The 14,414-nt window shown below is 41.3% G+C and overlaps 1 protein-coding gene across 1 annotated transcript; it reads left to right on the top strand.

The window, feature by feature from the left end:
• The first annotated feature begins 1,860 nt into the window (after positions 1–1,860).
• LOC116716315 (multidrug resistance-associated protein 4-like) lies at positions 1,861–14,322 on the top strand. The gene is made up of 21 exons (XM_032557236.1): positions 1,861–2,058; positions 2,282–2,376; positions 2,630–2,716; positions 3,081–3,177; positions 3,934–4,122; positions 4,658–4,795; positions 5,934–5,971; positions 6,050–6,165; positions 6,226–6,372; positions 6,774–6,853; positions 7,410–7,560; positions 7,642–7,761; positions 7,839–7,949; positions 8,250–8,350; positions 9,224–9,415; positions 9,699–9,854; positions 10,888–10,977; positions 11,051–11,223; positions 11,294–11,399; positions 11,936–12,070; positions 12,150–14,322. Exons 1-21 carry the CDS (start codon positions 1,861–1,863, stop codon positions 12,225–12,227), a joined length of 2,598 nt encoding a protein of 865 aa, XP_032413127.1. The 3' UTR covers positions 12,228–14,322.
• The last annotated feature ends 92 nt before the right edge of the window (positions 14,323–14,414 follow it).

Genomic DNA, 14,414 nt, shown 5'->3' with positions numbered 1-14,414 from the left:
CTTTGGTCCCGATGGTTCTTAGTTCAAGACCAGCATGGTTTTAAAATTTCACAAGGAAAACTAACTATGTGGTATTTGTAGAAGTTCGAGCGTCAAGGTTGCCAGTTGCTTGGATGGCACACTGGATAAAGACTGTGCTTTGGTCCCGATGGTTCTTAGTTCAAGACCAGCATGGTTTTAAAATTTCACAAGGAAAACTGACTATGTGGTATTTGTAGAAGTTCGAGCGTCAAGGTTGCCAGTTGCTTGGATGGCACACTGGATAAAGACTGTGCTTTGGTCCCGATGATTCTTAGTTCAAGACCTGCTTAAGGCATGGTTTTGCTGCAAAATATTGTTAGGATGAACAGGTAATTCCCCCCCTCCAATCAGGGGGGGGGTAAGGGGGGGGGGGGGGGGGGGGGGGGGGGAGGAGAGAGGAGAAGGGGGGGAGACGAAGAGTAGGGGGTGGGGTAAGGGGGGGGGGGGGGGACAGGAGAAGGGGGGGAGACAAGAGAAGAGGGGGGGGGAGGAGAGGAGGAGAAGGGGGGGGACAGGAAGGGTAAGGGGGGGGAGAGGAGAGAGAGGGGAGAAGGGAGAGGGGGGGGGGAAGAGAAGGGGGGGAGGGGGGGGAGAGGAGGAGAAGGGGAGGAGACAAGAAGAGTAATGGGGGGGAGAGGAGGAGAAGGGGGAGGAGACAAGAGAGTAGGGAGGGGGGGGAGGGGGAGGGGGAGGAGAGGAGGAGAGGAGGAGGAGAAGGGGGGGGGGAGAGGGGAGAAGAGAAGGGGGGGACAAGAAGAGTAAGGGGGGGGGACAAGGAGAGTGTCCACCCTCCCCTCCCCCACAAGAAGAGTGTCCCCCTCCCCCCCTACGGGGGGGAGGGGGACACTCTTCTAGTAGTGTCCCCCCCGTAGGGGGGGACACTACTAGAAGTGTAGGGGGGGGGACAAGAAGAGTGGGGGGGGGGGAGGAGGGGGGCACAAGAAGAGTGTCCGTCCCCCCCATAGTCAGTTTTCCTTGTGAAATTTTAAAACCATGCAGGTCTTGAACTAAGAACCATCGGGACCAAAGCTCAATCTTTATCCAGTGTGCCATCCAAGCAACTGGCAACCTTGACGCTCGAACTTCTACAAATACCACATAGTCAGTTTTCCTTGTGAAATTTTAAAACCATGCAGGTCTTGAACTAAGAACCATCGGGACCAAAGCACAGTCTTTATCCAGTGTGCCATCCAAGCAACTGGCAACCTTCACGCTCGAACTTCTACAAATACCACATAGTCAGTTTTCCTTGTGAAATTTTAAAAACATGCAGTTCTTGAACTAAGAACCATCGGGACCAAAGCACAGTCTTTATCCAGTGTGCCATCCAAGCAACTGGCAACCTTCACGCTCGAACTTCTACAAATACCACATAGTCAGTTTTCCTTGTGAAAATTTAACGCCATGCAGGTCTTGAACTAAGAATCATCGGACCAAAGCACAGTCTTCATCCAGTGTGCCATCCAGGCAACTGGCAACCTTCACGCTCGAACTTCTACAAATACCACATAGTCAGTTTTCCTTGTGAAAATTTAACACCATGCAGGTCTTGAACTAGGAATCATCAGGACCAAAGCACAGTCTTTATCCAGTGTGCCATCCAAGCAACTGGCAACCTTGGCACTAGAATTTCAACAAATACCACAAGTTCGGACCCAGGAACGCGATCTTTTAAAACAATCCCTTAAGCAGGTCTTGAAAACCTTTGAATCCCTTAATATTGCACCTGCCTCAAAATGTGAATTTGTATCAAAGAATCAGCATACTTCGATAGCTGAGGTTTAATTAGAATGTTCTGGTTTGCACAAAACATCTTATTTAGACCCAATCAAATGATGAATGCCATCATTTTTTAATAAGCTACAAAGTGCTTTGTTTTTGCGCGACACGGGCGCGCTGACGGTCAAAGGTCAGCTGGCCTACGCCTCGCAGCAGCCCTGGGTTTTCCCCGGAACCGTGCGCAGCAACATCCTGTTTGGGAGAGAGCTGAACCCGAAGAAGTACGAGAAAGTCCTGCGCGCCTGCGCTCTGAAGAAGGTGAGACGTGTTCACATGTTTGCATGAGAGTAACAGGGTTTATTTGAACAATACCATAGATGTGAAGTATGTAAGAATGTATTGATTATTCTTGGAATTCTTTTGTTAGTCAACAAGTAGCTTCTCTAGACGGCTATTTCTATCTGAACAGAACTGTAATACAGATTGTTGGCCGTCTTACAGCTCAAACCTTTTTATTTTTTTAAATCTTGTTGCTTTTAAGGATCTGGAACTTTTTCCTGACGGAGATCTGACTCTGATCGGGGACAGAGGAGCCACTCTGAGCGGAGGACAGAAAGCTCGGCTTAACCTGGCCAGGTGTGGAGACAGTCGCTGACATCATCAAGCTTCATAAAGAAAAAGAAACCATATCAGACGAGACATTTTTTATGTTGCATTTAGTTTCACACAGAAACCACAAATTGCCTCATTTCCTAATAGGAAGACTGGACATTTCATGGATACTTTCTCTTTAAATCCTTCTGATTCAAATATTTGTTGATATTTTTATATATTTGCACTAAATGTAAGCTGACATGATGGAGTAATTAAAGCAAAACGTTTGTTTCAGGGCCGTGTATCAGGACGCAGACATCTACCTGCTGGACGACCCTTTAAGTGCCGTAGATACAGAAGTTGGAAAGCATCTTTTTGAACAGTGAGTGAAACTTTCTCTTTTCTTCATCAATCATAAATGTTTTTAGAAGAAACTCCAATTTTCTTCTGTAAGAAATAGGTTATTAAAATTCAAAATGAACAGTAGTTGACAGCTGTTAGCAAATAATTCCTAGATGTTTGATTTTTCTGTATTAAAAAGCATTTTTTGTGGTTTTATAGCCGAATTTTAGCTTTTTTTATGTTGACTTGTTGCAGCAGAGTAACAGGAAATGCCGGAGGGCCGGATTATGACTTGTCTGTGTTTGTTTCTGGCTGCCACGCTCCTTCGCCCCTTCAGGGTGAAATAAATACACCTTGGTTCATTTCTCTAAATCGCTGTTAATCGGTTGGCTGTCGACGGGCAGGTGCATCTGCGGGCTGCTGCAAAACAAATGTCGTGTCCTGGTAACGCACCAGCTGCAGTATCTGAAGGCCGCAGACAAGATTCTGGTCCTCAGGGAGGTAAGAATGGTGAAACCACGGCTCTCTTTTTGTATAGATCCGTTTCAGTGTGACGTCATGCACCCAACTTCCTGCTGGAGGGCAAAAAGTTGCTCGCTAACGATCACTAGCATTGGTTTTAGCCGTTACGTTGTCAACATAACACCCTAAATCGTAAATGTATAAACATATAAAAGGAAAAAGGGACGCAGAGCTTTGCTACTAATTGTGAACGCTATGAAAACTAGATGACAAGGTCAGGAAAAAGTTTTAAGTAAGAAAAAAAAATAGGGAGGGAGTGAGAAGTAGTTTATTTATGCTGGCTTGACTTTGTCACCCTTAGCATGTAGATTTTATGTGAAATTGGTTGTTGTGGTTTAATCACAAAATAAAAAAGGCGACCTAAACGCCAACTGTGACAGATCATCAGTGGAGCACCACTGTGCCAGATTAGCTGCTTATTAATAATCACACATTAAACATAAAGCCTATAAACATGAAACTGTAACAGACTGAATGTTTTGTTGTTTGTGTGGGAAATATTTCAGTGTTTTTTGGTGTCGCTGTTTCAGTTGCTATGGCAACGAGTCTTTGTGTAGCACAGCCGACACAGAGAGCGGGAGAAAAGAAGTGGTTTTGAGTTGTTCTTCAACTGTTTCTTTTCCCTTCGCTGTGGCGCGTAGCACCGGTTTCAAAAGAAAGCGCGAAACATCTGGATGGAAACGATTCAAGGGTAAAAATGAAACGAGCCGGTTGTGTCGGCTTCCTTCCCTGCAGGGTCGCATCACGGGCCAGGGGAGCTACGAGGAGCTGCAGCGCTCCGGCCTGGACGTGGTTTCACTGCTGAGGAAAGACGAGGAGCAGGACTCTGATAAACTGTCTCTGCACAGTCAGTGGACCAACTCCTCCCACAGCTCCCACAGCAGCCTCCTGCCAGCGGACACCAGCTACTCTGACCAACCTCCTGTGGGTCTATTTAAAAAAATGACAGTTTGATGATTGTATAAGGGAAAAATGTTTTTCATGTAACTTTGGATTATCGACACTTTAACGCATGTGATTAATCAGCGTTAATATGACATAACACAGATTAATCTTTGACCTAAAAGCCTCGGTGGGTTACCTAGGTAACAGCGATGAACGACAGCGATAGATGACAGCAGAAAGCAACAAAAGGTGAACATTTTCCAGCTTTCCTGTGTTTTATCACCGAAACAAAATAACTTCCTTTAAACATTCCTGGAAAACAGAGAATCTTCAGACATGTTTGGTTTGAGACAATAAAACGTTTTATTAAAAAGATGAATACAGTCACAGTTTTTGATATGGGCACTTACCCAGGGCGACATCAATGGGCGGGGCATCCAAGAACTAGAAATGAAAATATATCTTATTTCCCTTGAACAATTTTGTTATTACTTGTATTCATGTGTAGAAGAGTGAACTTCCTTCAGTTCTAATTCATGGTTGCATTTTGAAAGTGTTGTGCGTCGTCGTGCAGGCGGAAGCGGCTCCTTCGCTCGCGGAGGAGAGTCGAGCAGAAGGAAACGTCAACAGCCACATTTACCTCAAGTACTTCACTGCCGGCTGCAACTCGCTGGTTCTGCTGCTTATTGTTGTCATCAGTGTCGTAGCAGAGGTTTGTGTTGTCATAGCGATGCTAAACTTGATTCCTGTTGAACTATAGTATTGGTGAAAAATTCACTGTTTAGATTTTATGGTTCTAATTATGGATATGTAAGCTTGGAGTTTTGACATAAAACATGGAGGAAACCTGGAGATTTGGAGTGAAGACTTGAGGAATAAATTAGTCATGTGGCAAAATACGGTTAATTTGTGAACAAGACAAGTAAGACTGGAACGATAAATCAATTATTGGAATAATTGTCAACAAATGTAGTAATTGGTTAATCATTAACTGGAGAGTACAGACTCCAGAAAGATAAATTCACCGAAAGAGCAACACAGTCAGAGCTGTGATTAAGACAAAACATTTTGTATTTCACATAAAAATAAAAAGGTTTATCTGTAAATATCTTTTACCCAGAACTCAAGTGACATAGTTTTAGCTTCACCTGGATCAAATTATGTGTAATAAAATAAATAAAATCTCCATCTTTTTTACAGAAAAGGATTAGGGTCACTAAAAATAAATAAGTCACACTTTTTCCTCAGGATTCTTACTTTAAATGCAGAATTATGAGATCAAAATCAGATTTATGTGAAAAAAAATCTGAATTCTGAGAAAAATGTCGAAAGCTGAGGAAAAAATATAGAATTAAGGAAAAAATTCAAAATGATCAGGAAAAAGTCTGAATTATTAGGGCACAAAAGTAATAATTATGAGGAAATCTGAGGGAAATATTCTGAATTATGAGGAGAAAATTGGGAAAGGAGGAAAAAAGTCAAAATTATCAGGGTAATAAATTAATTATGAGGAAAAACATTACAATTTTTTATTTTTCAGTCGCCCTAATCATCTTCTACACTTTTTGCATTTAATAACTAATGGGTTAATCCAGAAAACAATCACTAGATCATCCGTACAGCGTATCGATAAGTGAAGCAGAATGGGTCGAGCTTTTCACATGTTGACGTTTGATGTATTAATTTAGCAGCAGATGGATCCTTTGCTCATTTAAAGAAGGAATTTAATTAATCATTTTCATCTTTTAATTTATTTTTAATACTTAATAAAACACGCACCAAGAATAATAGATAGAATGACAGTAACATAATTGTAATAATTTCCTGATGAACTTGTTGATGTTCCACAGGTTGCTTACATCCTGCAGGACTGGTGGCTGGTTTACTGGTGAGCGTCACCGTAATGTTTGTGCCGCGAGCCGCTGCGCGGCGTGTTTCTGATCTTTCCGTTCCGCGTGTCTCCCAGGGCGAGAGCCGACGTCTTCAACAGCTCGGCTCCCGTCGTCGGCATCAGAAACAGCGTCAACGCCACGCCCGCAGACGCCGAGTTTCACCTCGCCTTTTACCTCGGCGTCTACTCAGGTGAGCCTCACCGTCTGCGCGTGTAACCACGGCATCAGACTCACGCTCAGCTCGCCGCAGGTCTCACCGCGGCCGCCGTGGTCTTTGGGTTTGTCCGGAGTTTACTCATCTTCCACGGTTTGGTGAAATCGGCCCAGAATCTTCACAACAACATGTTCAACGCCGTCCTTCGCACTTACGTTCACTTCTTTGACATCAACCCCATCGGTGAGCCTTCCCACTGCAAAAACAACAAACATTACCAAGTATTTATCTCTAGTTTTAGTGCAAATAACTTACTACACTTGAAATAAGACAAAGTAACTTTTCAGGAAAATATAGTAGCTTTTTTTTTTTGATAAAAAGTTATAGTTCTACTGGCAGGTTATTTAATTATTCCTGTCAGTGAAATGTTTTCCCATCATTATTAAGGAAGTATTGACTTAAATTAAGTCAATAATTCCTTAATATTCACTTGTAAGGTAATTTTCTCTTATTTAAACTGTAATAAGATAAAAGCTAGACAAAAATATTAGGTAATATTTAATAATTTTGTTGTGTAATGTTGTTTCACAGACATATTCACTCTGCATGGATAAAACATTGTGTTTTGTTTTCTTTTGCTTTAGGAAGAATTCTCAACAGGTTTTCTAAAGACATTGGCCAAATGGACTCCATGCTGCCAATAACCTTTGTGGATTTTTACCAGGTGAAAAACTTAATGAATACGTCAAAAAACTTTCATTAATGTCGTATTTTTAATCTTAGTCATGGATTTTCTTTTTTTAGAAAACCAGTCTAGAAGGAAACATTTTTAACTTTCCACTAAAATGTTTCACAAAAACATTAAAACAGAAAAAACTATATATTTTATCATCTGTTTCTCCTAAATGAGAAATTATGATGAAAACCTCAAATTTAAGTTTCTTGCAAAAAGTCATGCAACTAACTATTCTTAACTATTGTACTACAATAATCAATAAAAACAAAAGAATCAATTAAAAAACTAGTAGGGGAAGCCAGAAGAAATTTTTTTTATTCATAATATGTATTTAAATTATATATTTATATGAAGTTAATAGAGATTTAAATCTTTACTTTATAGATAAGATATTGTAAGAGTCACAGGAAATTATTCAAAATGAGTTAAATGTCAACGAGTCAGTCAGGATTGTGGAGGTAAATTGTGAAATCTAGTTAAACGTATTTGTTTTTTAAAACCTCCACGGTTCTCATCACCGTCTGGTTTCTTTTTTTTCTCCCAGCTGTTTCTGCAGAACGTCGGCGTTGTGGCGGTGGCCGCCTCAGTCATCCCTCTCATCCTCATCCCCGTCGTCCCTCTGCTCCTCTTCTTCCTTTACTTGAGGCGCTACTACCTGCACACGTCTCGGGACGTCAAGCGACTCGAGTCAACGAGTGCGTCCGCCGACCGGAACAAATCCCAATAAAACAGTAAAAGATTGACAAGTTGTGTTGGTATTAATTTAATGTCTGCAGCTCGCAGTCCCGTCTTCTCCCACCTGTCGTCATCTCTTCAGGGTCTGTGGACGATCCGAGCGTTCGGAGCCGAGGAGAGGCTGAGGATGACCTTTGACTCCTACCAGGACCTGCACTCAGGTCCTTGGCGCCTTCCCCATAAACCTGCTGCCGTGTGTCAGTGAATCTGATTTTATTGTAAATTTTCTGCGTTTCAGAGGCCTGGTTTCTGTTCCTGATGACTTCCAGATGGTTCGCTTTGCGGCTCGACAGCATTTCTTCCATATTCATCACTTTCACGGCGTTTGGCTGCATCCTGTTCAGAAACGGTGAGGTTTAGGACGGGAATCGCAAACCGGTTCTCACCTGAATCTGAGGAACCGATTCTCAGGATTCAGTTCCTTAGAATCGTTGAGCTCCGTTCAAACCTGTCTCCTGTCTTTTGTCGCTAAGCTGCCCTTTAACACTTAAACTAGAAGTTTTCCCTTCCAAATAAAAGCTTGGAACCTTAAGCATATCCACAGTTTGTTACATTTACTTTAGTAACTGTTTTGGAAAAAATATACTTTAAGAAATATTCGTAAGAGTTTCACAACTCAATGAGAATAGAAAATTGTCATTGTTCACAGGTCTGGAGGCCGGGCAGGTGGGACTGGTTCTGACCTACGTTGTGACCCTGGTGGGAAACTTTCAGTGGAGCGTGAGACAAAGTGCAGAGGTGGAGAACATGGTACGTAATGTTAAGATGCAAACTGCTGTTCATCAAGTCAAAATGAAATATCCTAAGAGCTTCTGCTGCAGAATCTCACAGCAAAGTAAATTGTGAACCTTTTCTGTTTGCATCCCAGTATTTAAACCTGCAGACTTGTTTCTCTCCAGCCTCTCAGGATGGAGCAACTGAGCCTCTGCGCTCCGGCCGCGACACCGGATCAGAAATCTTTTTTAAATGTGGGACACGCAAAACAAATCCAAGTCTCTTAAGCTTTTCCAGATTCTCTCAAATTGAAACGACAACCATCAGCATATTTTATCGGATGTCGGGAGATCGTGTCGCTCATCTTGAAGAATTTATTTTGTTTTAGATTTGACTCAGTTTTCCAAAGGAAACAGAAAACCTGAATAATCTTTTCTAAATATTCCTGGAGCACGACGCTGACGCTGCTACGCGTCACCCTGGGATCAAGGTTTTCATCCTTTTCACAATTAGACTGTGATGGGAAACAATTTGAAAACTTTTCCAAGGGATCTTGTTTTGTATTTATCACATGTTTAAAGAGGAGTGACGGCAACTTTTCCTGGAGATTCTCTGTGAAGTTTGTGTGATATTTCCTAAAAATATCACATTTTTATGATCTCTGCGTCAGTGCAGGTTTTGTTTTTCTGTTTTGCTACAAACTTGTTTTTATTCATCAAAATCTGTAACTGTGAATCTGGAAAACCTGCATAAACATTTATTTCTTCTTTTAATCCGACATTCACCAAATAAAAGTCACGGATGGAGCGGCGGTCCTATAAGATGCGCTTTCTAAAAACAGGATGTTTTATATCTCATCAGGTTCTTTATTCTTTGACACTGATTTAAAAACGTTTGTCATATTTCCAGATGACGTCGGTGGAGCGAGCGGTGGAGTACACGGAGCTGGAGAGCGAAGCACCGTGGGAAACGGAGAAGCGTCCTCCTCCCGATTGGCCGAGCGAAGGCGGCGTGACCTTTGACACAGTCAGCTTCTCCTACACCGCAGACGGTCCTCTGGTCCTCAAAGGCATCAGCGCTACAATTAAACCGAGTGAAAAGGTTTTGTTGTTTACCAGAAACTGCCTCATTCTTCTTTATCGAAGTGACAAATAGGGCAGAAGAACTTTTCACGACACAAACGTTTCATATCAGACGATTTATTGTAATCGTTCATAGTTAATAGTTGATAGTTTTTTTTGTTACCTCTCAGCCATTCAGAAAAAATACAGACATATCCAGCACTTTATGTTTGTATTTGTATAAAGAATCTTTGTTCCAGTTCACATAGATTTTACATCCAACCTATAATCCCAGTTTCTTTCTCCAAATGATGTTGTTTCAGTTAGGGATCGTCGGAAGAACCGGAGCCGGGAAAAGCTCTCTGATCTCGGCTCTGTTCCGCCTGGCAGAACCTCGGGGGAAAATCTACATCGACGGCGTTTTGACCTCTGACCTTGGCCTCCACGACCTGCGCCAGAAGATGTCCATCATTCCTCAGGTGATTGGAAACGGACCTCATCCAGCGATTATGTTAGAAAAACAATAACCAGTTTAAACCCGGTAGTGAAGGGAAAGAGACCAGTTTGACTGGGAGCAGCTTGGTGTTGGACTTTGGACCAGGTTCTTCAGGACCTAAACACACACGCTGTGTGTTCAGCCGGTCAAAGATTTACCACCAAGAGTTATCTACAGTCTGCTCTGGAAATTATTGTTGTCAATGCTGCTTTAAGCTACTTAAAATGTAACTTTTTAAAATCAGTGTTGCTGTTTTTCTTTGTCGCCATTTTCTTTGACTTTAGTGGAACTGGACAACATTCAGGTTTAAACAGGGAGGAAGTACACAGAAAAACACAACGTTAACCAAAAAACTCAACCAAACAAACAGTGACATTTACAATTACAAGCAATACTTTTTAATTTTACTTGAGCAATTTAATAAAAATATCAGGATTTTCAATCCTTAAACATCTTTTAACCAAATATTCACCAAACACAGACGCACACAGTTAGTTTTTCTTAAAGCTTCATCAGATTTAAATTGTAAGAAACTGATTTTTCTAAGAATGACTTTGCCTGACGTAGTTATTTGTTGTTACTCCCACAAAAAATTGGGCTGGTTTTCCTTAAAATCTACATGTAACTTTAAATTTCGGTTTCTCTGATGATGTAATTTTTAATTATTAAATGATTGATCATTTGATCAGCTACTCAGTACTTGAGTAGAGTTTGTACCAAAAAACAATTTTACTGTGAAATAATTTATTGGATGTCTATTTTTTACAGTAACTTGAGTCAAATATGTTGAACCTGTGCTGCTCTTACTTTAGGACATTATTGTGAGCTCTTCCCTCTGAGTAAATCGAAAACTAAATAAAGTGCCAAATAGTGACACAAAGAAATGAGTAATTTTAGGGTGATTTACAGTAGATATTGTGTTGCACATCAGTGCATCAGTTAGTTCAGCCTTGCAGCACAGAACTAGAGAGGATCATTAACGGTTCTGTTGTCTTTGTTTTCCCTCCGATCTGAAGGACCCGGTGTTGTTTACCGACACGCTGAGGAAGAACCTGGATCCCTTCGGCCGGCACTCTGACGAGGAGCTGTGGAAAGCTCTGGAGGAGGTGAGTGTTCACCACGTCTTCTTTAGTAACTGCGTCACATCACGACCGTCGGCGACGTTCCCGTCTCCCTCAGGTCCAGCTGAAGTCCGTAGCCGAGGATCTGCCGGGAAAGCTGGAGACGGTTCTGGCCGAGTCCGGCTCCAACTTCAGCGTGGGTCAGAGGCAGCTGGTGTGTTTGGCCAGGGCCGTCCTGAGGAAGAACCGCATCCTCATCATCGACGAGGCCACGGCCAACGTGGACCCCCGGTACGCCACGGAGAGAAACACACACACACACACACACGGAGGCCCGATCAGATCATCTTTGTTGTTGCAGGACAGACGAGCTGATTCAGAAAACCATCCGGGACAAGTTCAGGGAATGTACCGTTCTCACCATCGCTCACCGCCTCAACACCATCATAGACAGCGACCGGATCCTGGTGAGACTTCTGATTGGTAGATCTCTCTCTCTCTCTCTCTCTTTCGTTTCACCTGGGCCGTTTGGTCCTCTTGAATCCAGCTGGAGTTCATCTGGGAAGGTGTAATCCAACTGTGGTTTTCCTATGGAGGTCATTTTCAGTTTGGTTGAAGTGAATTCTGGTGCAGTTAGAAATCATTTGCCAAGTGGACCAGACACCACTCCAAAAGCAGGAAGTGGACTATAGCGCAGGGTATTCTGGGTAAATACAACCTAAACAAAGGAGTGAATCTCCAATTGATGAAATCTGATGTGACATTTAGTGAAGAAGGAAGTTGTTTTCATTTCATCTTTGGAGGTTTTCATGTCGTTTCCTTCAGCGGTTCTTGTTGCAGAGGCACATTGACCGACATACTTGATGTTTCTTTTCTTGACGATGGCGACTAAATGTAAAGTTTCAGTTGTTTATTAGTTTTATTTTCTCATATCAATCACTTTGAATTTTCATTTTGCTGAAATCAGCTTTACAAATAACTTTTACTTTTATTGTACCTGAAGGTTCTTGACGGTGGCATCATCCAGGAATTAGACCGACCCTTTGCTCTGCTGCAGAACCAAGACGGCGCCTTCTACAAGCTGGTCCAGCAGACGGGCCGGGCCGAGGCGGCGGCTCTGCTGGAATCAGCCGGACGGGTGAGTTGGAAATGTTTTTCTTTTTTTACCTCCCGGTAAATCTTCTGGCTCCCAGTTTACGGAACCAACGTTTCCACAGTCTGCACAGCGAGCCGAACCGAGCCACTCCCAGGACCCGAGAACGGAGCGGAGCATTCCAGAATCCAATGAAATGTGATGCGGACGTACAGGTGTTTCTGAGAAAAGTGTGAACAATTCAGTTCAAAAGGAGAAATTCATAACACACACACATGAATATCATATTGATATTTTTAACGTAGAAACGACGACCAATTTAGACAGTTTCTTCTTGCGATGCACCGATCTGAGGTTTAGTATTTGCTGCTTGAAATCAATAAAAACAAATTTTTTAACACAGCCATAAATATTGTGATGTAAGTTCAATAACTCTGCACCAGTGCAGCTCATTGAAATACACCAGTAGCTCCAGTAGTTTAAGAAAGAATGAAGTCAGACTGATGAAAACAACAAGTGGACTGTCTCAGTTAAACATGTGGACAAATATTAGAAACGGTGCAGAAAGTACGATGAGTAATTATAAATAGAATTTAAAATAAATAATCAAGCAAGACGTTGCACACAGCACCAAATTCTTACCGAGGTAGAAAACTAACTTTTCATCGACACTCGATATGTTTTCTATCAGAACCGAATCTGGTATCAATATTTCTGGAGCCAGTTTCTCAACTTGCCAAATGATGCATGAAAACAAAGGAATAAGACGCCTGAAGTACATCATTAGTAGAAATTACTTCTTCAAGATGCTCTGTTTGATGAAAACGCATCCGTAGAGAAAAGAAGATGAAATATACTACTATGTATTTAGTAGTAATAATCTGTCAACAGAAACCCGTCTGGCTGCCGTGCAGCGTTTGGTCAGATTAGCTCCAATAGTTCATTCATTGAAGTATCTTTAATGCTGAGGCGTCGCTCTTTTTGTGACACCTTCTCTTCACTTTACAGCCGAGTTTATTGTAAATAAATGTCTTTAAAGTAAAAGCAAAATTGATTTAGAGCAGGATTATGAAATGGCCAGTATAAATATGCCAATGTTTTCTGTTGCCTTTCAGTGTTTATTTGTCTCTGTTTCAATTTGAAACGGTTTGCTCATGTTCAGATTTTATGTCTTTTTGTATCTTTACACTCCAAATGCTCCTTTAATTATTAGCAAGGAAGAAAGATAACTGTTGGCCGTCAATGTAAAGTTTGTAATTTTTTATGTTTTCTCATAAAGTACAGTTTAGAAAATGTGAAGTTCAGTGTTTTTCAGATGGTTTGGTGAATTAATTTGAAGAGAAACTCTGGACTCAAGTGATGAGATAAATCTGCTAAATTGGAACATTTGCAGGCCAAACACCTGGCTGATGTTCCTAAAAAGAATGAAATCAAAAGAAATCTTCCTAATAGAAACACAGCAATGGAGAAAAAAACTAATGTTGCTTTGTAGTGAAATAGAAACATGTCAGTAATCACACCAAAAAATCAACTAAACAAATGGAAGTATATGTTTCTCTAACGTAACTAAAGACTATGTATCTATATTTCTCTCAATGTGGTCATTTTAATTTAATCACCACTAAAGAGAAATATGTAAAATGTTGTGAGAAAACCACAGAAAGGACATTTGTTCCAAACTCCTGGAAGAATGACAAACAAAAACAAGTTTGCGGTAAAAACGATGTGTGGGATCCTCTGTCGGAGATGGCCGGTCTGTTTCTTCCACCGCGTTTATCTAGGAGACACCGAGGTGCCGGTTTGTTACGTATCACAGGATTCTTCTATGTCATGATTTACAGCACGCAACCACAGGAGGAGATGAATGTATTATTGGTGTACAAACATCACTTGGTCTTTCTTAATCAACATTATGTGATGTATTTGTTGGTGCCACAAATGGTAAAGATTGGCATACAACTTATTTATAAAGAAAAGAGGAAGTAGTTTTCAATGTTTACTTCCATAAAAAAGGAGTCATTTTTTTCTGATCTGGTTTGGAATGCATGTTATGTTGGAGTTATGACTGTAACCATGCATTATGTATGTTAAAAAAACTCATAAGTTGTGATTTTTTCTTAGAATGTTTAGCAGATCAAATATTCAGATGAAAGAATGTAAACATTTTCATGCGTTCGCTCGGTCACTTTATGTAATTAGCGCCTATCCAGAGAGAGGTAGCCATATTGACTGTTATGAAGAGCTAAAGCTGATCATGTACAATAGATTTATGTATTAAAGTAAAGCTTTCTAAAAAAATATGTGTAGTGTTTTGACAGAAAGCTAAAATGCTGCATTTTTAGAAGAAAGGAGGTTTAGAGTCTGTTGTTTTAGAGCCACCGTCTCAGAT

The sequence above is a fragment of the Xiphophorus hellerii genome, chromosome 24 (genome assembly GCF_003331165.1).
Source record: "Xiphophorus hellerii strain 12219 chromosome 24, Xiphophorus_hellerii-4.1, whole genome shotgun sequence".
In the NCBI taxonomy this organism is placed as follows: Eukaryota; Metazoa; Chordata; class Actinopteri; order Cyprinodontiformes; family Poeciliidae; genus Xiphophorus; species Xiphophorus hellerii.
Note: the sequence above shows the minus strand (reverse complement) of the source record. Positions and strands in the feature narration are given on the sequence as shown.